This window comes from Pinus tabuliformis, chromosome 4_2, assembly GCF_031772625.1.
Source record: "Pinus tabuliformis cultivar Carrire ecotype Pingquan chromosome 4_2, CPIR1, whole genome shotgun sequence".
NCBI lineage: Eukaryota > Viridiplantae > Streptophyta > Pinopsida > Pinales > Pinaceae > Pinus > Pinus tabuliformis.
The window spans coordinates 1,103,601,428-1,103,625,241 of record NC_142304.1 but is presented as its reverse complement, the minus strand read 5'-3'; the positions used below and the strand labels follow the sequence as shown (position 1 = coordinate 1,103,625,241).

Genomic DNA, 23,814 nt, shown 5'->3' with positions numbered 1-23,814 from the left:
GATGATATAAAACCCTGACCTACTACAGACCTCGCACTTTAGGGGGTAATCTGTTACACTAAAATTTTTCACCATGACTATTTGCAGTCAATATGGCTCCATCAATAACCATACTGTCCTCCTTGGCAAGTCTTATACCTCTGCTCCTCATGTCAAACTCCAAAAAAGAGAGAAAGCCTTTAAAAAATCAATATAACTCTGGTTCCGCACTTTCTCTTACTCTTACCTGTGGGCCCGCACCTCAAGTACATAATACCTGCGTACTTGTACGCTCTGTCTGTAAAGGGGTGGGTGCGTACCCTTGTAAAAGTCAAAAGGCGCAAGTTTTACTTAAAAAAACTTACTTGCGGTCGATTCTAGAGCATTCTAGAAGATGGTTTGACGTGGATTGAGCGCCTCCAGATGGTTCATGCATCCCAATGAAAGAGGAACTTATCCCATGAAGAGGGGAGCTATCCCTTTGAAAGAGGGGCTTATCCCATTGATGTTGGACCTGTTTAACTTCCTCCAAAGCATTATAAATACAGGCATTAGGCCAGAGGCAAGGGAGGTTGAAAGCTGAACATTCCTAAGGGTAGATGCTGCTGAAATTAGGACTCCTTTATAGAGCTTGAGAGGAGAGATCACATTCCTTTCTTAGCTTCATTTGGAAGTGGGTGAGCTGATCAAAGTAGAGGAGAACTTAATTGTATTAATTGGAAACAAAATAAACCATTACAACTAGTGCCTTGGTGTTGTGCAGGTCCCTCCCAGGGTCCAGCAAGAGTTCTCCTCTACTTTGATCAGCTCACCCACTTCCAAATGAAGCTAAGAAAGGATTGGAATCTCTCCTCTCAAGCTCTATAAGGGAGTCCTCATTTCAGCAGCATCTACCCTTAGGAATGTTCAGCTTTCAACCTCTCCTCCCTCTGGCCCAATGCCTGTATTTATAATGCTTTAGAGGAAGTTAAACAGGTCCACCATCAATGGGATAAGTCCCTCTTTCAAAGGGATAGCTCCCCTCTTCATGGGATAAATTCCTCTTTTATTGGGATGCGTGAACCATCTGGAGGCGCTCAATCCACGTCAAACCATCTTCTAGAATGTTCTAGAATCAAACACAAGTAAGTTTTTTGAAGTAAAACTTGCGCCTTTTGACCTTTACAGGAGTACGCACCCACCCCTTTACAGACAGAGTGTACAAGTACGCAGGTATTATGTACTTGAGGTGCGTACACGCAGGTAAGAGTAAGAGAAAGTGCGGAACCAGAGTTATATTGATTTTTAAAGGCTTTCTCTCTTTTTTGGAGTTTGACATGAGGAGCAGAGGTATAAGACTTGCCAAGGAGGACAGTATGGTTATTGATGGAGCCATACTGACTGCAAATAGTCATGGTGACAAATTTTAGTGTAATAGTGGCAACCACTAGAATATACTGGCATCTTTCAATTTAGGCCATCCGATAAAAATTATTAATTAAGAAAATGATTAAAGTTCCCAACTCCAATAGGAGGGATGCCTATCAACGTAAATATAAACATGGAGAAAATTATAACTGAGGTCGAGTACTCCCAGTGCCTTCAACTTGCAAAACTCCGTTGGAATTCTTACTGTGAAGTTATTCTGAGAAATATTCAGAGTGCGTAATAATGAGAAATTTCCTAGGGATGGTGAAATGGGACCTTGCAATCCCAATCCAGGCAGTATTATGGCAATCACTTGTTTAGTGTCCTTTCATCAAAAAATGCCATTCCAGGAGCACATTTTATCAGAGTTTGCTATGGTCCAGTTGAGCATGAACTCTATCTTTCACCAAACAATCTCTCCCCTAAATGGAAATCCTACAACTAATGAACCTAGGGTTTATCAATTAAAAGCTTTTTTTGGCATATTAATGAAACCCTTTACCAGACAAGCAACCAAACAAAATAAACAACTCAAAACAACCTTGAATCATAGAGCTTAAGAAGCCAATATAAGGAAAAAAAACTGAAAAACCTTGGCAGACTCTGGGTCTCTGCACCTCTGCAAAATCTCACACTTTGCACGTCTACTGTAAAAGCCTACCTGGGCTAGGGAATGCGCTTCAGAATTATGTTGAGAATAGATATGCTCCATTCTAAAGCTCTGTAACTGCAAAGCCAATTTATGAACTCTGCTGCGGTATCTCTTCAGCCACGGGCTATCCACTCTCCAATTACATTTCACCTGCATAAGATACAATGAACACCATGAAAGAAAACAATTTCCCCTTACAATGCAATCAGAATATATTAATTCTAAAGCTAGAAAGAGAGGAGAGGACTTATTACCTACTGGATAAGGGTCCAATGACAGTGATGTGGGTGATGTCAAGCCAGAGAGCATGTTGAAGACCAGTGATTAGGGATTTGTAAGAAGAAGCATTCATGCCCAGTCTGAAGTAATCATTAACATATGCGCTGAACTTCTCCACAACAAAACCATCATTGTTGTCGTAAATAATGAAACCAATGTTGCCATGACCAGGGTTTGGTGTGCATGATCCAGCATTGTAGTGAAAGGTGCATTCATATCGAACGAGAGTGAACCTTGTTGTTTGGGGAAGATGACTAGTCTCTGCTTGTTTGGGGAAGCCGAATTTTGGCAAGACTACCTAGTACCGGTTGTGCCATTCAAATACAAATTTCGGGTAAAACGCAACAATTTTAAAATTCAAATTTGATGGATGATGGTTGATGTATCATATATGATGAATGACATGCTATGGGGACAACGTGGAGGGCATACCGGCAGTCAACAGACGGCGACGGGTGAGGGACCTCCTGGGAGGGGCAACGAAACTCCGAGAAATGTCACACCAATCGGGAAATGTGAAAAATGCATTTGCCGGATTTAAGGTAAAAAATCGCATTAGAGACTACTCCATTACAATCTCTCAACGAATGACGTGGGCTTATTGGCATTTATGGTTCTCCACATTCCCCTACAGCGTTACATAATTACCATTACCATAGATATTTTACAACTTTAAAATATGTAGAGAATGATCACTTGTAATAAAGGTTTTCTGGCGTTTAATTTACATTTTTTATTTCAATATTTTTTAAATGCTATGGACTTATACACAACGGATTAGTGGGATCTGGTAAAATCAAGTGGATATGATTTTTTTTTTTAAATACGGCACTTCAAAAAGGTCACTAGAACACGTCAAATAGATGTAAGAGTTTTTTCTATCACTTTTTTATTATTATTATTATTATTATTATTTTGGGTTTTTTCAATTATTTCGTTTTTTTTTATTATTATTTTTTAGTTAGAGTATTTATGGATCTTTAAAAAAGATGTTAGAGTTTTTCTTTTTTTCTTTACTAGTTGTGGAATATACATTTTGTTTTACCAAAAAATTGTATATGATTTAATTGATTTTTTTTGGGATGAAAAAGTTGACCATAATATTATTTTTTATAGCCAACCATATACAATTAAGCTGTGTGATGTGTTGCACACTCTTAAGTATTCACCATGTTATCATTGATATTCAAGAGTTTAAATTAATTTTACTATTTCTTTATCATAGAGGAGATGTATTTTAAAATAATAATGATATTATATAAGAATGTATTAAATAAGTCTATTTCTTTTTCTTCTTGACAAATATTAACATATAATATTTAAAAACATGATGATGATGATGATGATGATGATGATGATGATGATGATGATGATGATGATGGTTAACGTCCACTGAGACCAAATTGGTCTATCGGACCTACAATCTTCTTAATTTTTACTTGTCTGGCTCCTCGTCTTTCTTGGCGAGATTGGTGTTGTAGCTTTCTTTCTTTTCTCTACGGTCTTCCAACTTCCTTTGTCTTGCATCTCCTTCATCTCTTCTAGTTCTTGGGACATTGGTGTCTTAGCTAAAAACAAATAATAAATATAGTTTTATGCTAATCATAAATGAAATATTTCAATTTTGTATTTAAAAAATGACAAAAGTAATTGACATTTCGTGTACTTCTATTTTCCAATACCCCAAAGTCATTTAACTTTCTTTATTTAGGTTTGAAATAAAATATTGAAATATTCTTATTCACTAATATTTCAATATTAACTTAATCTCTATTTATATTTATTTATATATAGAGAGAAAATGGGGAAATTAAAAAAAAAATGACGTTTTAACTTTAATCATAGATAAAGATATTTCAAAGATAGATATAAATATTTTGATGTGAAAAACGTACATAAACAAAATATTTTAATTGTTTAGATAATCTTCGGCAAAATCACATAACCAATCTTTTGTCAACGCGTTTCGAACCAACCAGTGTGGTTCACCCTGACGATGAACCACACTGGTTGGTTCGAAACGCGTCGACAAAAGATTGGTTATGTGATTTTGCCGAAGATTATCTAAACAATGTTATGGATCACAGAAGTCTAAATTCCTTAAAATATTTTAATGTTTATGTTAAATAAAATATTTGAATGTCAACTATATATATAATAATCAAAGTCATTAAAAATAAAACAAAAAATGTTATAGTTAAAACGTTTTATTGGTGAGTAGAATAGAAAGTGATGGGGTGTGATGTGAATGTTAGGGGTTCAAAATTTCCTCGGAAAAAAATATTCATGTTAAGTGTTGGTGCAACATAAGTCAATGAAATCCTCGAGCTATTTTTACAACTTAAATACTATTGTGTTACGTTTTCTCTAACCAATAATTAAACAAATCTCATGACTCACAAAACTTAGCAAAAAAAATTATTGGCTATTGGCTCAATATATATATATATATTTTTGATGAAATCCGTATCAGTAACAGGAATCCGTATGAGGTCGCATAAATACAGTGGCGGTGAAATTCAGCGGAATTAAACTTGCCGATACTCTTTTTCCCCGGGAAAATGTACTCGCGGGACAATTTGTCTGGCTCTGTTTTCGATTCTGCAGAAAAATGTACTCTGAGTTGTTCGCTCCATCGATTAATGTTGGCAATCGGAAGGAGGGCACATACACAAACATTTTTTTTTTCAGACGAAAAAAATCAGCGTGGTATTATATTGAGCAAATATAATGAGCGTTACATATGAACCAAATGTATAGCAGCGGCCAGAAACTTAAGCTGGGCCTGTTCAAGCTTTAAACAGGATAAATCCGAGGGAAGATCAAGATGAAATCATAGTGTAGACCCAACATCAATACAAAACAGATGAAAAGGAGAGACAGTAAAATGGATCGGCATAGTTCATAAAAGAGGCTGAGAGGGGAAAGAAGCAAAAAGAGAGAGAAAGAGCCATCATTGACAGGCGGGCTCGAGCATAGCAGTGATATGCATCATAGTGGAGCTTAAAGGGACCTTGGAGTCCTGAAAAATACAGGCATTCCTCCATTTCCAAAGGCACCAACATGTGGAAATAAATAAGGATCCCCAAAGAGGGTGTTGAGCGCCCCACCACTGAAAAGCCTCTTGAACTGAAAGGAAAACCTGTGGAGGAAACCCGTGAGTTGTAGATAGATGGTGCCAGATGAGAGCAGATGCAGACACTGGAAAAATATGTGGGTATTTGATTCAGATGCAAGCCCACACATAACGCATCTGCTCGGTCCAGACCAACCCTTTCTTTGGAGGACCTCCCAGGTAAGGTTCCGGTTGAAGAAGACCAGCCAGGAGAATAAAATTGCCTTTAACGGGCAAGATACTTTCCAGAATTTGTAAGGGAAGGTTGGAGAGGGTTGTACCTGAAGAGATGATGAGGCGGCTTCATATAAATCCTTGACTCTTATGGGAATAGATGAGTTCTGTTTAGACCAAATCAATTCATCATAAGAACCTGTCTTCTTGATTCCGATGTCAGAATAGTGCTTAGTTGCCAGTTCCCAATACTGTCGAAGTGCATGAGGCAAACCAAGGGAATCAGCGTCCTTCCAGATTGGCAAGGAAGAAGACCATGACAAAATCAGTTTGTCCCAAGTGAACAGGCCCCGGGAGTGAAGAAAAGCAAGCAGATCGGGGGATAGGGATTTTTCCATGCCCTGTACAGTAGGATCAATGCCGATGAAGATGTTTGATCCGGTGGAGAAACGCCATCTGAGAAAGGTAAAAAAGAAAGCCTTTATCTTCCTGAAACCAAGCCAGATAGCGGACCCCTTTTTTGATGACATCAAGGAATATGTGCAGGCTTGCACACAATATGTTCACTTGCTTATCCCCTTCCTTGCGCAGGGTACTTTTTCAATTGGGAAATAAGGCGAGGTGGTTTCCTTGCGCAGGGTACTTTTTCAATTGGGAAATAAGGCGAGCAACCACCTTCTCACAATCAAATACTGCAGAGAGAGGGGATGCTACTCTTCTCGGGCATACGATTTCGCAAAGGTTTACTCTGCCACTACAAATGTGCATTCCGCTACAGTTATGGCTAAAACATTTTCATGTAGGGTGATGGCATTTGGCTTCACTGAAATGGCAAAATCTGCAGCGAGAATCGAAGCGAAAAAATTGAGTACCAGGTCTAGAACTTCCAGCGGTTCTCAGCAAAAACTTGAGTCCCAAAGTCCCCTAACCGAGGAACTGCAGCTGCAAAGAACAAAGTCACGAGCCAACCAGAGTACGGAAAACAAATCACAGGGAAACCAGACTGAATCACGGGTCAAAATGAGCTCAGAATCTGGAGGGCTTTCCAAGAGAGCCAAACGCAGAAAATGGCGAAAATGGAAAGAAGCCATGAGAATATTGGAGAGCCAATCTGAGAAGTCTAATTCAGAGGGGCGGAAAAAGCAATCACAGGGAAGGCAGAGTGAATCACAGGTCAAAATGGGCTCAGAATCTGGAGGGTTTTCCGTCATATCCACTTGCAGAAAACAGGTAGAATGGAATGAAGTGATGAAAATGTGCAAGGCCCATTCGAAAAGACAGATTACGTTATCCAATGAGCAGATGACAATTCTGAATGCTGTTTCAAGAGGGGAATCTGTATTTGTTACAGGCTCTGCAGGCACAGGCAAGAGCTACCTTCTTAAATTTGTCGTAAAAATCATGAAGAAATTGCATGGTCCAGGCTCCGTCTTTGTAACAGCCTCAACAGGGATTGCAGCATGCCATTTGAATGGCATGACTTTACATTCCTTTGCTGGAGCTCCACCACGTTCTACCACTCCGAATGGACTGTTGACAATGATTAAAAATAATAAGAAAATTGTTGAAAGATGGAAAAAGGCCAAGGCACTGGTTATAGATGAGATAAGCATGATTGATGGGAAGTTATTTGATCAGTTGAATTATGTTGGCAATATGATCAGGCGACCATCGAACGGGAAAGGGGTGTGGGGTGGGTTGCAGCTTGTAGTGACAGGGGATTTCTTCCAACTTCCACCGGTGACGCCTCAGAATCCGGACAAGTTCTTTGCCTTTGAAGCAGACTGCTGGAATGAATGTTTTGACAAGCAGATCGAATTAACTCAGGTTTACAGGCAGTCAGATAAGGAACTAGTAGAGATGTTGCAAGAAATAAGAAGAGGTCTGTGGGACTCAAAAACCTTCGCCAAAGTGAAGAACTGTCATGGTCCATCCGTGGATGATTCTGTGACTAGATTGTATCCGAGGAATGATGATGTTAGGAGGGTGAATGATGAGAAACTGAATTCTCTGGGGCAGGAAATCATTACTTTTAGTGCCGAGGATAAAGGAGAAGAGTATGAAAAGAGTAAGCTGAAGACTGGAATTGCTCCTGATCAGATTGGTCTTTGCATAGGGGCGCAAGTGATGCTGATCAAGAATATAGAGACTGGGATAGGACTGGTGAATGGCGCAACGGGCCAGATTGTTGATTTTGTTAGGGATGAGACGCAGTCGAGAGCTATTAGTCCAACAGGGCTCTGGCCAAAGGTGAGATTTCTCTGCGGGGTCGAAAGAATTATCACATCGGAATCCTGGGATGTTTATGAAGGTGAGGTGAAGGTGGCTAGCCGAACACAGGTGCCATTAATTTTAGCATGGGCTATTACTGTGCACAAGTGCCAAGGCATGACGTTGGAGAGGTTGGAGACAAATCTTTCGAGGGCATTTGATTATGGCATGGTATATGTAGCCCTTTCCCGCGTAAAGAATTTAGACGGGCTGAGGCTGACTGGATTTAAGCCATCTAAGATCAAAGCACACCCAAAGGTGCTTGACTTCTATCAGAAACTTACCAGCACTGGAGGTTACTTGGATGATACAGAAAAGAAACGAATCCTGTAGCCAGACTTCACAGTTTTGGTGGCATTATTAGCTTTCACGCATCTCCAGTAATTTGACTTGGGTTTCAATGTTTATTTTGAATCACGTTGAAGTATCATAGAACCTATCTATTTATTGTGAATCCTGTATATTGACCTCAATTTTACAGAGAAGTTGTTTTCTTAAAACCTGAGAAGTACAGTACTGACTGAGTTATTAAGAAGATCAACTCTTGCAATCTGGTATTGTAGGTTCATAATTATTATGGATTTTGGTTCGATGTTCAAACACTATGTTATATATATAGATTGATGGAATTAAGTTTTAAGTCCAACGATCAGTAGGCAGGAATGTTACATTTCGTTTATATTTTGTTACATTATGTTACATTTTGTTTATATTTGTTGCATTGAGAGTCACCAGACCTGATTATTGCATCATATTAACTTATCTTCCATCCAGAGGTAGAGTGACCTGGTTTCGCCCTACTGTTATTGTCTGGACCAATGTCTGTATGGGTAAGGTTTGCCATGTCTACTAGACTTTACCATTCACCCTTTAAGAGAGGGTGATTAGGAGAGAGGCCTGGGTTACAATGATCCCAATGAAAGAACTCCCATTAGCAGTTGGAGCAGACCTCCCAATGCACGGTGGAAATGTGGGTGCCTAATAACCAAAAACTTCACTATTTCAAAATAAACAATGTGAATGCTGTTATGTGAAAAGACCTGGTCTGACTTTTGACAAGCCTGAAAAGCATCTTGATCAATATATCAAATTTCAAATTTAAAAATAAAATCTGGGGAAAAAAATGTAAGTAAGTGGATATACCTCCCACCATGAGTTCTGCGTATAATCCCCATCTGATGGACAAACTTAGGCAGAAAAAAATGTATAGAAACGTACCTTTGATGTTTGCAATCGTTGCATATAGGGTTAATAGTGGCATAATACTAGCCATCAAACCTTGTTTGGCTCTGAACCTCAGAGGAGGAAAAACTTAACAGAAGCATAAGGTTCCAATACTGAGAGACTTGATAGAAGAATCATGGATGGTAGTCAAATTGTTGAAGGAGTATCTTGTAAATGCCAACAACATATGTAGTGTCAATTATATGGCCACCGGGAGTTTAAAAAAAGTGACTGGGAGCTTTTACGTTTACAGCCGTGAAAACAACTATCATCAAACTAAAGTTCTGTGGAACATATGTTGGAGTAATCTGTTTTGCTTCTCTGGATATCCCACACGCTGTGGTAATCTTATATTTTCCTCTTTCTTGTTTCGCCATTTATTTTAAGGTTTATTTTTAGTTGACATAACATTGTCAACAAGTCAGTAGTGATATTGTTTCTATTAATCTATCAAGTTGGAATGTCTACATTTTAAAGATTAATTAAAACTGAAGTTTACTATGCAAAGAAGAAAAGTCACAAATTACTGTAGATTTGTTTAAATGTAAGGTGTGAATTTTTTAGTCATCACAAAATATTGCCACTATCAAATCCAGAATTTTAGTCCATTATGCAAAGAACAATAAAGCCATAAGAAAAGTCACAAATCATCGCCACTATCAAATCCAGAATTTTAGACCATTATGCAAAGAACAATAAAGCCACAAGAAAAGTCACAAATTATTGTAGGGTTGTTTAAATGTAAGCTGTGAATTTCTTAGTCACCACAGAATATTGCCACTATCAAATCCATTATGCAAAGAATGATAAAGCCATAAGAAAAGTCACAAATAAATTATTGTAGAGTTGTTTAAATGTAAGGTGTGAATTTCTTAGTCATTACAAAATATTGCCACTATCAAATCCAGAATCGTATTCCATTATGCAAAGAACGATAAAGCCATAAGAAAAGTCACAAATTATTGTAGAGTTGTTTAAATGTAAGGTGTGAATTTCTTAGTCATCACAAAATATTGCCACTATCAAATCCAGAATTGTAGTCTTTTATGCAAAGAACGATAAAGCCATAAGAAAAGTCACAAATTATCGTAGAGTTGTTTAAATGTAAGGCGTGAATTTCTTAGTCATTACAAAATATTGCCACTATCAAATCCAGAATTGTAGTCCATTATGCAAAGAACGATAAAGCCATAAGAAAAGTCACAAATTATTGTAGAGTTGTTTAAATGTAATGTGTGAATTTCTTAGTCATCACAAAATATTGCCACTATCAAATCTAGAATTGTAGTCCATTATGCAAAGAACGATAAAGCCATAGATTTAACAAGCTATTTAAATTTGTAATTTTGTTTAAAGTTTCGTTTCTGTCTTTGCTGAAGGTGTCTGGGTCGGGTATTGGGTTCATTCAGTCGTTGCTGGGTTATTTCTCGTGGTCGTTTATACATACTGTGTGCTCTGCTTTGGGGTCTTCAGTTCGGAGGTCTGTTCATTCCGGTTTCATTTAGTTTGTGGCGAGTCGCTTCTCTTTCTCCCTCAGTCCTTCAGCACTTTCAAACTGTTGATCTATTCTGCAATGGCCCGTCGTCGTGGCATACCCAGGCGGGGTAGCAACTCAGGGTCCCGTGGAGGTTCTCGGGGTCGTGGTGGCTCTGGACCTCGACGTATAACCCCGTTAGCCTCTGCCTCGCCGTCCTCACCGCCCTCAGACCACTCTGGACCCTCCCTAAACAGCTCGTTTCACTCATCCCGGTTCAAGTTCAAAAGCAGGCTTAACAAACCGATTATCTCAGCTATTATAACTGTTATCTTCTCGGAGGAAGAAGATGAGCTCACAGGCTCAGATGAAACCTCCAAGGAACAGTCTCTTTCTCAAAATTCCAGTGATTCTCAGGGCAGCTTGGCTGGTGATGTCCTCAATAATCCCGCTGCGTTGCATGAAGAAGGCCAACAAGAAGATTCTCGCCATCAGCCAGACTCTTCTCAAGAGCATATTATAGCTTGTGAGCCGGCGCGATTCTCTGGCAGCGTTCTGCACCTTGTGACTCCTCCAGATTGCAACATGACGGAAGCTGAAGATAATGTGATGGTTCATTGGGTAAGCTCTCCCAACAAGGCAAATGAAGACGACACAGATTCGCCACCTCAGGCATAATTACTTCTGGCTTCAGCAAGTCATCTTAGGATTTCTGGTTTTTGGGTGTAATTCTCAGTGGGTATGGCTTCTGATATTATCAGTATGAATTTTCACATTCTCCAGGACATAATTTTGGCTTTCCAGTTTTTTTGTAATAGTGGCAAAGGACAGCATTTTGTAATAGGGCAGCTCATACTGAAGCGTCGATCCTATCTGGCTCTATTTAGTCTTGGGTCTATGATTTTCATTTTTGTAAACAGAAGGCAATGTGCTAATCGCAACGGTTTTTCTGACAGAGGGCAGGCTACAGCCCCCTCAGAGGTTCAAACCTCTTTGTAAATATTTTTCTTTTTTAATCTTAATAGAATAGTCTTTATACAGAAAAAAAAAACAATAAATAATATATTTAATTTAATTATTGCAAAATATGTATATAATATATTTAATTAATAATTATTACTTTATATATGGAAATTATTAAAAATAAATATATATGGAAGTTATGAGATGAAATGATAAATGAATTAATAATAACAAATATATAACTATTAATTTTTTATTTTTTTTTGTAAGCTAAGGTAGAACCCATTCTATTACTCGATAGAAATTAGAACTTTACATATCATCAGGAAAGTATAGAGAACCCGCCCACTTGGGGAAACCGGGTGATAAACCACCTATAGTTTCTGGTAGCCGCCCAAAAATAAAAGGCCCACAGTCTCAGAATCTTAGCCAAAATTACTAAACAGTCATTAGAGTTCCTAATGCTATTGATCTGCAAAAAACAAGTATCTTTCTCTAAGAATCTCAAAAAACTACAGCTAAAAAGGCAGTGAAGATTTTCCAGCATATCTTAGATCAGGCAGTATCCATGTCAGGTTGTTGACTTGTCCCTCCCGCATCATCTCGTTGCATGCTCTTCAGCAGTTGATGCATAGCCTCCATCTTTTCCTCTTGTCGCTCCATAGCAACACGAATGAAGCTAAGCTCTCTGCGCAGGTCCGGGTCTCCCTTGACCAGCTCCACCATCTCTTTTGCCACCTGCTCGAGCGCCTTCGCCAGTAACCCCTTCATCACCCAGTAAATGTGTAGTGACTGTTTAAAGAGCGTCCTTCGCCCCCTAGTATGACCAGGGTCGTGGAGCAGAGACTCCCATTCTTCCATTTCGTCAGCGGACTGGTTCTGGAGGGACTCCTCCTCCATAAACTGCATAACTCTTCGAACAACGGGATTGGACTCCCTCTGGAACGCTCTTTCCGCCCGTCTGAGTCTATAATTCACTGTTTGCCTTGTCTTTTTCTCAGGATTCAACTTCCGCCCCGAACTCTCACCTTCCCCCTGCGTCCTCTTCCTCTGGCCCCATCCTCTTTTTCTGCTCGCCTCCGTTTCCTCAACAGGGTTTCTCGCACGGTTCCTCAGCCCCGGGCTCCGCTCCTTCTTCCCCTTCGGCTCAGAGAACCCTTCACACTGCTGGTGCTGTCCCTCAGCAGCAGCCCTTTTCTGCGTGACCGACCACCCTCCATCACCACCCAGCGGAAGTTCCTCCTCCGACTCATCTTCAATTTCCCAAATCTCCGTCGGGGGGCTATCCTGGGCTATGCCCTTCCCTTTCTGTTCCTGCGTCTCCGTCGCCACCCTTTGATGTTCCTCAGTCTCCTTGGTCCGCTGCCTGGTCTCCATAATTCGCCCGCTTCCTTTACTGGGAGGTCTCTGATATTCCACGTGCTCAATCCAGGCCAGACGGCTCTCCAACACCCTAATCACTCCTCTCCCAATTTGGAAACAACCAGATGTCTGATCGCCTTCCCCGATCTTGATATAAATAGGATTTTTGACCTCCTCATACCGTTTATCACCGGCGAACGAATGCCGCCATTTGCTAGCTCGGTTGGCAATATTAATGGTAATTATTCCTTGGTTAATGTTTGTTATCGAGGCTTCTGACAGCCCACCATCCCCTCCACTGAAAATACATAAATTAATGATCTCACCCTGCGCAAGATCGAGTGCCATTACCTTCGCACACTGCCATAGTACAGCTCTGTACTCAACCATCATTTCATTAAGCTTCCCCGATTGATCATTGATCAAAAACCGGGATCTCCACGTCCTTTGTTCATGCCAGCTCAATGATCCGACAAGGTGCTTACGTGGCTTGGTCATAATCCGAGTTAATGATCCCAGCCAACTCTTTCCACTCGTTGTTTCCACACACAACCTTCCATTGTTGGTCAATCCTGTTACCCCTCCCTCTGCTGCCCCAATTGGCCAGGTAATCAGCCGCCTGGTTACCTTTCCTGCGGACATGACTTACTACCTTATACTCAATCTTTTTTAAGAGAACTGCAATATCCTGAACGATACCCGCAGTACGCCAACTGCTGGTGGCTTTTTCCCAGCTCTTGCCATTATTTAATTTCCTCACCATGTCCACTGCAATCTGAGAATCGCCCGCGATTTCCAGGTTAGGATAACCATTTCTAACTGCAATCCTTAATCCTTGATGGAGGGCCCAGAATTCAACTTCATTATTAGTCATCTCTCCTCCCCCTTCTGCGAATATCCATCTGACCTGTTTATTACTATCTCTGAAGATGCCTCCGAAGCCTGCTTCTCCTGGGTTTCCTTTCGAAGCCCCATCGAAATTTAACTTAACAAAGGTATCCCTGGGATAACTGAATTTGTCAGGGCTCTGGCTCCTCATGTCCTGAGGGACGGATAGCTTGTGATGGACCATCTCCAGTTTTAAGTTTAACTTAATCAGAATTTCTTGTTCCTCCTGATTTGTCTTCCAATCATCCTCGTACCATCTCTCCACCAGAACTGTTTCCCGCATGAGCTCTACAGCTTTTACCCAGATTGTCTCCGGATCCTTTGACAAATTCTGGAAAATCCTCCGATTTCTCTCCTTCCAGATCATCCACATAACAAACCCCGGAATAAGATTCCAGGCTCTTTTAACGACCTTGCATTGGAAGACTTCCTTATTCCATTTGAAGACCAATTCATTAAAATCACTGATGACAAATCCTGGTTTATTGAAGGTCTGCGGAATACGGACATTTAATCAGAAGATGATCTCTGGTCTCCCCCTCCTTATTGCAGAGATAACATATCGATGGCCCATTGAAGCCCTTTTTCTGGATTCTATCCCAGGTTAGGATCTTATTTTTTGCAGCCAACCATATGAATATGGAGACTTTTGGCCACCAATTATTTTCCCATACGACTTTCCAATCCAGGTTTCCAACATCCCCATTCTGAGGATCAAATAAGTAATAAGCTTCTTTGGTGGTAAACAGACCTTTCATGGAATTCCCCCACCTAAGGATATCTTGGCCATCACGAGCTCTGATTTTCCTGGATCCAACTTCTTTTTTGTATTTGTCTTGCAGGTCTTGTTCAATCTCCCTGTCCCATTCCACTGGATCAATCCAAACTCTCCACCCTTCTTCCACAGTATGAACTTTCCAATAGTCTCTAACACAAGTCCTGTTTCCTTCTATTCTGGCTCGGATTTGATTAAGATCTTGGATTCTACTCAGTCTTTCTCTCTGTTGCCACCTATCTTCCCAAAAATTTGCCTCTGCTCCTCCACGGATCTCCCAGAAAGCATGTTTTTCTACCAGATCCCGGTTCTGGCGAGCCAGGTCCCAAATAGAAGAACCTTTAGGCGTTTCCTGTTGCCTTAGGATCTCTAACGTTGAATCATGCATGTTATATTTAGTCTTCCATATGTTCTTCCACAAATCATTGCCCCCCCTGAGCCACCTCCACCACAACTTGGCTCCCAGGACCCTGTTGAGAGTTTCAGGGTCTCTCAGCCCCAAACCACCTTTCTCCTTTCTCTCCGTTAACTGTTCCCAAGATACAAGAGCCCACTTCTTTTTTTGGTCAGACCCTCTCCAGATGAAGTTCCTTATGATTTCTCTGATTTTAGCACAAACCCCTAAAGGTGCGGCCATTATCGAAAGAGAATAAATTGGGATAGCTTGCAAGACAGATTTCACCAAGACTATTCTACCTGCAATGTTTAAGGCTCTGAAGGCCCAGTTTGCTACCTTTGCGTTCAATTTATCCAAGACACCCTGCCAATTTTTCATCTTTTTAGAGGTGAGGTCTAGAAGATTACCTAAATACCTCGTAGGTAATTCCCCTCTTCTAAAACCCAAAAGTCTGGTGAGATGGGTTCTTACCTGATCTATTGTGTTGAATATGAAGATACAAGATTTGTCTCTATTGATTTCCAGGCCAGATGCCTCCGCGAATAAATCCAGAATTCTTTTGATATGTCTGACTTCTTTGACTGTTGGTTCTCCAAAAAGCATAATGTCATCCACGAATTGTTGGTGGGTTAAGGGCAAATTATTCCCCCATAGCTTGAGACCCTTCAACCTGTTTGCCTCTCTTTCTTGTTTAATAAAGCGACCCAAACCTTCAGCTGCAAGGATGAACAGAAAAGGGGATAAAGGATCTCCTTGTCTAATTCCTCGAGAAGCATTAAAAGTTTTCGTTGGAGTTCCATTGACCAGGATAGAGAAATTTGGAGAGGAGATCAGACTATGGATCCAAGCAATCCACCTCTTATTAAACCCAAAGCTCTCTAGGACTTTTCCCAGATAATTCCAATTCAATCTGTCATAAGCCTTAGACAAGTCCAGCTTAATCAGCATGCCTTTTTGTTTTTTAACCTTAAGAGAGTGCAAAACTTCCTGAGTTACAACAATACCATCAAGGATCTGTCTTCCTTCAACAAAACCAGTTTGTTCTGTAGATATTAACTGGTCTAGAAGGGGTTTTAATCTCTTAGCTATCAGGGACGTTACAATCTTGTAAATAACATTGCACAATGCTATTGGTCTAAAGCCATTTGCATCCTCTAAATTTTCACCTTTAGGAATTAAAGCAAAAAAGGTAGCGTTGAGAGCCGGCCATACCTTTTGATTCCTTCTTGATTCTTCAACCAGATCAAGGATCTCTCCCCCCAAGAAATGCCATCCCGCCTGGTAAAAGTCTACTGTGAAGCCATCTGGTCCCGGGGCAGTACCCTTCTTCATTGCTTTCACCGTCTCTTCTACCTCCTCGAGGGTCGCAGCTCTCATCAGAGCCTTATTTTGGTCTTCAGTGACAAGGCTGGGAATGGCCGAGCAGATTTCCTGAATAGCTCTAGATCTATCAACCTGTGGTTCAGATAAGATTTCTTTGTGGTGATCCACAAGAACCTGTTCAATCTCCTCTTGCTCCACCGCTCTATTTCCATTCCTATCCTTAATGGATAGGATTTTGTTCCTCTGTCTATGTTTAATCATTGCCTGATGGAAGAATTTAGAATTTCACTCTCCCTCTCTTAACCATTTTATTCGAGATTTCTGTCTCCATAGAACCTCCTCCTGCTTTCGTCTTTCTTCTAATTTCCCAAGGATGACCCCTTCTTTGTTGATGCTATCCTCTGTCCTGCCTTCCACTATCATCTTTTGCTGAATGCTTTCCATTTCTCCTTCTAATTTTTGTTTATCCTCAAAGATGTTTCCAAACTCTTCTTTGTTCCACTTTTTAATTTTGCCCTTCAGCTCTTTCAGTTTTAATTGGAACGTTTGCATTTTTCCTTTACCTTGCATAGAAGATTGTCGCCACCATTCCTCGATTCTCTTGATGAATTCTGGGTCTCTCAACCAGAAAGATTCAAACCGGAAAGGTCTCCTCCCACGATTCTTTTTGATATCAATCTCTAATCTAATCGGCCAGTGATCAGACCCCAAGGAAGGTATAATCTTTGCCTCTACAAAAATGTCTTTATTCATAATAGCTTCTGAAACTAGGAATCTGTCCAGCCTAGAAGCGATTTGGTTTTTGCCTCCTCTCCTGTTATTCCAGGGAAAAATCCCATTGATAGTTTGAATGTCAACTAGTCTTAAATCCTTTATCGTCTCATTGAATCTATCCATGATTTGGTCCACCTTCCTCACCCCTCCTTTTTTCTCATCCAAGGATCTGATTAAGTTAAAATCACCCCCTATGATCCAGGCAGCTTCAGGATACAGTCTACGGATAACTTTCATGCTTGCTATGAAGTTTTCTTTTTCACCTAAGGAGGGGGGGCCATAAACCCCTGAAACAACAACCTGCTCCTTGGTTCCCACTATCCTACCCTGACCAGTAAGGATTCTACTCATACTAGTCCATCTATCCAGGATGATATCGTTAGGGTTCCACAAAATTGCTATACCTCCTGCAGATCCAATAGCATCCAACCCCATCACTTCGTAATGAAGATTATTTTTTCCTATAATACCCTCAAGCTGTTGAACCGATATTTTAGTCTCCTGCAAAATCATAATGCTAGGTTTCTCTTTTTTCAACTTGTCTTTCATGTACCTTTGTTTACCCTTACTGTTTAAACCCCTGATATTCCAACTGATGACAATCATTTAAAACTTTTGATAGGAGGGGAAAAAAACCTCTGACAGAGGTATCACCTTACCTGAATTGATCAACTCTTCTCCCACCGTCTGGATGGTTTCGCTCATTGTCTTACGACCCCTCTTTCTACTGTTCTTGCCAGAGCTGTCCAGTCCCATCAATTCTGTCCCCTGATCATTTCCGGTCATCACCTGCTTGACTATATTCTCCCCTTTTTTCTCCTTATATTTCTGGAATACTTCCTTATACAGTTGTTTCTGTTTTTCAGGTATGAATCTTCTGTCAAGGTATTTCCATTCTTGAAGAAGCCTTTTCATTATTCTCTCTTCCTCAACCTCGTTTTCTGCCTGGTTCTCCACCTCCATTTGTGATTGCATTGCGGTATCTTCCAGCTGCTCCTCCGTTCGTTCTCCATCGATTTTTCCTGGGTCTATTTCCTTTCCTTTACCTTCCCTTACTATTTCCATTGGGATGTTCCCAGGATCCTCATCATCCTCTAAATTTATTTCATAATCCTCATTGCCCTCCTGTAATACCTGAAATTTGTTCTGGCTTGACATTTGAGCAGGTTTCCCCTGAGGTTGCGATCTAGGGCCTTCCTTGTTTTGCCTTCGTCTTCTTGTAACCTGCTGAAAACCCCCAGACACTTCCTCCTGACTTTTCTTTGGTTCCTCCTCATTGTTCAACGGGCATTGCCTGTATAAATGGCCGTATTCATGACAGTTTCGGCATCTAAAAGGGATGTGTTCGTAATCTATTGGCTGTTCCCAAACCTCATCATGATATTCCACCTCAATGCTGTCAGGAAGGGGTTCCGCCAAATTCATGTATACACAGATTCTTGCGAAGGAGTTATACTTACCCCGTTTTGTAGCCTCTGCAATCTTAACAAAACTCCCGATTGTGTTGCCGATTCCTTCTAATATTTCAGGGTCCCAGCATTCGTCGGGCAACCCAAAGAGTCTGACCCAGATTGGTGCCTCCAGCAACTTTTCCTTATCTGGGCTATATCGTTCCTCCCAATATTTCATGAACAGACCTGCATTGTTCAAAAAATATGGTCCTTCTTCAAATATCCTGTTCTTGTCTTCCACGTTCGTGAAGATTGCTGTGAAAAACCCTTTGGCTCCCAATTTCAGATCAATATGACCTCGAGGTTTCCATTTCTGGTCAATCCATCGATGTAGCTCCTTCTCCGAAGGCCAATAACCAATGAATTTACAAATCAGGGCATGGTCCTTCATATAACAGTTGTATTCCTCCAGCTTGTTACAAGGGATGACATATCTTGGTTTTTTTTGAGCCCGCGGTAGACATTTCCCTTTCATCCTTTTCTGCCATAAATTGCCCATGACCGGGACGTGGCTTTCCTTCTGATTATGCCTCATTCCACTCCCGCTGTTCTCCCCGGTTACCACATTCTTGAAGGAGGGGATCTCTCCCCCCCCCTTCGGCTCTTCCATTTCCTCTCAGTTCCTGTCTCTCTGTTGTTATCCTGGCCCAATAAGTGAAAAAACGCAGCAATCGGGTCTGCCCCTCCTGCCTGATTCTCTTCCTTATCCTGTCGTCTTCAGCCTTGCTCGCGCTGACTCCTGCAACGTCCTCTAGTCAGGTCCTTCTGTGGCGGCTCCTGCAAACCCTAGCAGAGCGCATCCTCATCTCCTCTCCAATCTTCCGATTCCCGAAATTTTTACGAATTTTAAAATTCAACTATTAATTATTAATGATTATTAATAATTGTAATTAAATATTAGTAAAAAATAAATATATATAGAAGTCATTAATTGCAATGAGAAATGAGCATATTAGGTTAAGCGTTATTTGTCAATTTTTTTATTATTGTAAATAAGTAGAAATAATTTATTATTGGATTACTTATTGTATCACACTTTTCAATAAATGAATCTCAAAGAGATGTTACTGTATGTTATATTTGACACAAATACCAATTTACTACCATATAAATATTGATGTCGCTGACACAATGATGTAAAGACTAACACGCTACCATAAATATTGATGTGGCGTAAAATCTAAAAGTGAATTTATGTTGTACCACTTTTGTGTTTTTGATGTAAAGTGAAAATCATAGTTAACTCATCGAGTTTTGAAAATTGCAATTTTAATTTAATTTTGTCTTTGAATTAAATTGGGAATAAAATTGTAACTCTATATTTCATGACAATTTAATAGTTAACTAAGTTAATTTGACTTAGTTACTTCAGTTAATTCGAGTTGAGTGTTTAACTAGAATCATGTAGAGTGTCACCTACAATTAGGAGCGCTAGTTGACTTTATTTTGAGTTGTAATTATTTAATTTAGATTAATCGAGTTAAAGTCAGTTAAACTAGTTCCAACTGATGGAGGAATTAATGGGGTGTAACCTGTAGGAGTGGGGTGTTCCATGTCGAAGAGTGGGGTGTTGCGTGTAATGATCAATTAGTAAATTGAAGATTCACTCATAATTAACTCATGCATGTCACATCAGAGAAAAATTTAGTTGAGATTGGAGTTCAAGGACAATGTATTATCAGTTGTAAAATAATTTAAATTAAATAGATGGTGCATGCAGCCAAAGGAAGGCCTATGAAGATTGCGCAATTCATAATTGAAGAATTTTCTAATTAAATAGAGGCTAATTCCTTGGGAAACAACACAAGGAAGTAGGATCTTGGAAGGCTAGGAATTTGGCTAAGTATTGGCCAATGACGATAAGTCAAGCAAATGATAGAAAATACTTGTGCAAGTTGAGATCACGATTGAGCAGAGCATATTGTATTCATCCAAGGCTTGCCTAGGAAGAAGTGAGATAGATAGAGATAGTGCAAAGTTTGCTCGGGCTTGAGCAAAACATTGTAATATTCTCATATTTTCTGATAAATACAATATACAGATAGCAATTGTTTTTAGATGTGGTTTTCCCCCAAAAATCATTGTGTTATGTGTGATTGAATTCTTTCTCTTATATGTTTCGTGATTTCATTGACCAATTATTGTTTCCACTAATGAGTAGAGTAGATTCAAGTAAATTGTTTTAACATATTACAATCTGCAGTTTGAATATACAAGGAATTTCTACATGGTATCAGAGCTATATTTGTAGAAATTTCTACATGGTATCTGAGCTAAAATCACAATAGAAGAGAAGAATTCGACGTTGCCTTTGCAGATTGATGGAGCTTTAATTTAGGGTAGATCCAGAGGACTTTATGTGCAGAGTTCTTAATGGAGTTAGAAGGCTGCTAGTGCGCAGATCAATGAGCCAAGGTTTAGTGACAAAAAAGAGTTGTGATCATTGATATCGGCAGAATGAAGAGCAGAGAGATTTTCCACAGGGAGATCGAGACTTAGAGGGAGTCTAGTTTCATAGGGAGCATCTCTATGGAAGCTAGTACTTTAGGATCTGGGAAGATCAAACTCCTTGTTGCAGTGGTTGTAGCAGTAGTGCGGAAGCAACAAAAAAGTGTTGGCATTATGATGCATGTGTTGTACTTGATGGCAACCCACTCATAGAAGAACATCTCACTTATTTATAACTAGATGAATCTTCAGAAGAGATATCAGATGTGACTGAATGCATGGGATGCAGGACAGCTCAAAGGAATTAGATGATAGTTCTAAGTGTGACAAGTTAGCTTTGCCATCAAGTCCAAAGGGGGAGATTGTTGGCATTATGAGACAAGTGTTGTCCTTGATGGCAAATCACACAGATGACAGATCATAGTGCAGCAGGTCAGTAGCAAGGATTTGATGATCAGACTACAAGAATGAAGAGAAAATATATATACGCAGGTTCATCGTGACCGAGCCGCGTATACACGCGGGTTAGACGTTACAAAGGCGCGTATGCGTATACACGCACTTTCATGCAAGGAAAAGCGCGTATATGTTGGAGAACTTACTTTTGGTCCGTGGTAGTTAGTCCTTGGTATTTGAACCTATGGTTTTGGACCATAGTATCTCATCAGATGTGTTGATCCCAAGTATTGGGTCCATGGTATTGGTTTGTTATGGTTTTGGACCATGGTATTGAGCAAGGCCTAAGACTATAAAAGGAGAAGAAGATCATTAGGCAAGGGTATCGAAAAAGTCTTGAATATCTGATGAAGGATGAGATCCAGTACGCAGGTTATGGGTTGATAATGCATTGCTTGATCTGAACTAAAGAGGGATCTCACCGGTTGATGGAGAACAAGATCTAAGGATGGATCAGGATCAAATGGTTTGAAATGAACTATTCCTATATGATTGATTATGTTTATTCTAGATTTGTATATTGACGCATGTAATGATCTGAACTGGGTATAACTTAAGTTTGAAATCGTTGCAAGTCATGATTGAATATTTATAGATCTGTATGCGGGTTGGCTTTGGTGTAAGCACGTATGTATGCAGGTTTGGTTCATTGTAGTAGCATATACCATTTGAGCTATGATGTTTGAAGTTACAGGTGATTTTGGTTGTTGATGAGTTTTGATGACAGTTTAATGGTGTCAGTGTTCTGCATATCCTGTTTGGTTGATTGTGTTCAGCTTCAGTGTTGATGGATGAAAACTAATATTGGATCAGGATCATAATGACTCATATTTATGTGATCTGATGGACTAGATCTGGGTGCTAACACACTTTTTATCTTTGTATATGTAATAATTTGGATATGTCTGAAGTCAGGAAGTGCATCAAGTTATAAGTAAGAAATTGATGACATATACGCTGGTTCACCTTGGTGAAGTTGCGTATACACGCTGGTTCAGCACTTCCAAGTAGTGTATGCACTTTGATGCATGATTTTGATGATACAGTTGGTTCTGAATATTGTTGCAGAGTTCAGTGCTCTGCTCTGTGTTCTGGTCACTGTGTTGATGACAGGGTTTCAGTGTTTCAATGATTCAGTATTGATTGTTTTGTGCTTCAATGATATTTATGGGTCCAGTATGAAAATTTGATGAAACGTGGCCTTCAGATTATAGTGTTGTGATTCAAGAGTATCTAGTATGAAAATGTATGAAATGTGGTCCCTAGAGGATGAAAGGAGATTGTAGGCCAGCACCTACGTACTAGTACATCAGCGAGTACAAGAGCAAAGGGGGTAGTAGCTCCCTTCTAGTTGTAGCTAGAGAACAAGTGAAGATTGGAGCATTCAGTAGGCAGGCACCTACGTACTAGTAAATGGATCAGCTAGTACAAGAGCTAAGGGGGTTGTAGCTCCCATCCAGGAGAGTTTGGAGAATGAGAGAAGGTTGTAGCCTTCTGCAGGTAAAACCCTGTGTGCTGGTATAAGACTGCACCAGTACAGAAATATTGTAAAATGAAGTTTCTTATTAAAAGAAGATAGAGATGACTTGCAGTAGGTGGTTTTCACCCACATTGGGTTTCCACCTTATATCATGGTGTTCATGTGTGCTTCTTGTGTGTGATGATCTGTTCTGTTTTACTGCACCTGCTCACTGTTCATATGGTTAATGAAGTTATGATGCACTGACTAAAGATCAACATTTAATGGATTAACTGAATCATAAGTATCCTAGATATACGCTAGTTTCATTATACACAGTTGCGTATACACGCAGTTTCCATCAACTGAAGTAGCGTATATGTATCTAAGTATGGAAATGAAAAAGTTTTATTGATTTGATAATACTGATTCACCCCCCCTCTCAGTATTATTTCCAACAATTGGTATCAAAGTAGGTCCTTTGGTAGAAGCTTGATTGCTTGAAGGAGATCCGTGGAACTATGAGAAAGAAGCTTAAGAAGAAAGCACCTAAGAAGAAGAAGGCATCTCAGAAGAACTATGACAGTGGGAGCATCGATTGGGGACTATGTGGAAGAAGCACTTCAGATTCAGAATCACTTCAGAATGAAGATGAACAAGATCTATCAGGTATGAATTTTTTATCCTTTGGTATCTATCCATTTGAAGACGATGAAAGCAATAGCGAAACCACTGAATTTTCTTTTATGGGTGAGCAAGAAAGATATCAAATAGAGGCAGAATTTAAAAGGCTAACAGACAAAATTAGAGGTCAACAAGATCTATTGAACAAAAGGGAATGTGCCTTCAAAGAAGTAGCTGCCAAACTAAAAGGTCAACTAGAGGAAGGTAACAAGGTAAGGAAGCTATTCAAGGAAAAATATGAAAAGTTGCAGGATGAAGT

General features: G+C 39.9%; 2 protein-coding genes across 2 annotated transcripts; one reads left to right on the top strand and one right to left on the bottom strand.

Annotated features, from left to right (window-relative positions):
- The first annotated feature begins 6,413 nt into the window (after positions 1–6,413).
- On the top strand, positions 6,414–8,210 carry LOC149173518 (ATP-dependent DNA helicase pfh1-like). The gene has a single exon (XM_089426724.1). The coding sequence runs from the start codon at positions 6,414–6,416 to the stop codon at positions 8,208–8,210; it is 1,797 nt and encodes a 598-aa protein (XP_089282850.1).
- An 8,358-nt stretch (positions 8,211–16,568) lies between these two features.
- LOC149173517 (uncharacterized) lies at positions 16,569–17,492 on the bottom strand. The gene has a single exon (XM_089426723.1). The coding sequence runs from the start codon at positions 17,490–17,492 to the stop codon at positions 16,569–16,571; it is 924 nt and encodes a 307-aa protein (XP_089282849.1).
- Between the last annotated feature and the right edge of the window lie 6,322 nt (positions 17,493–23,814).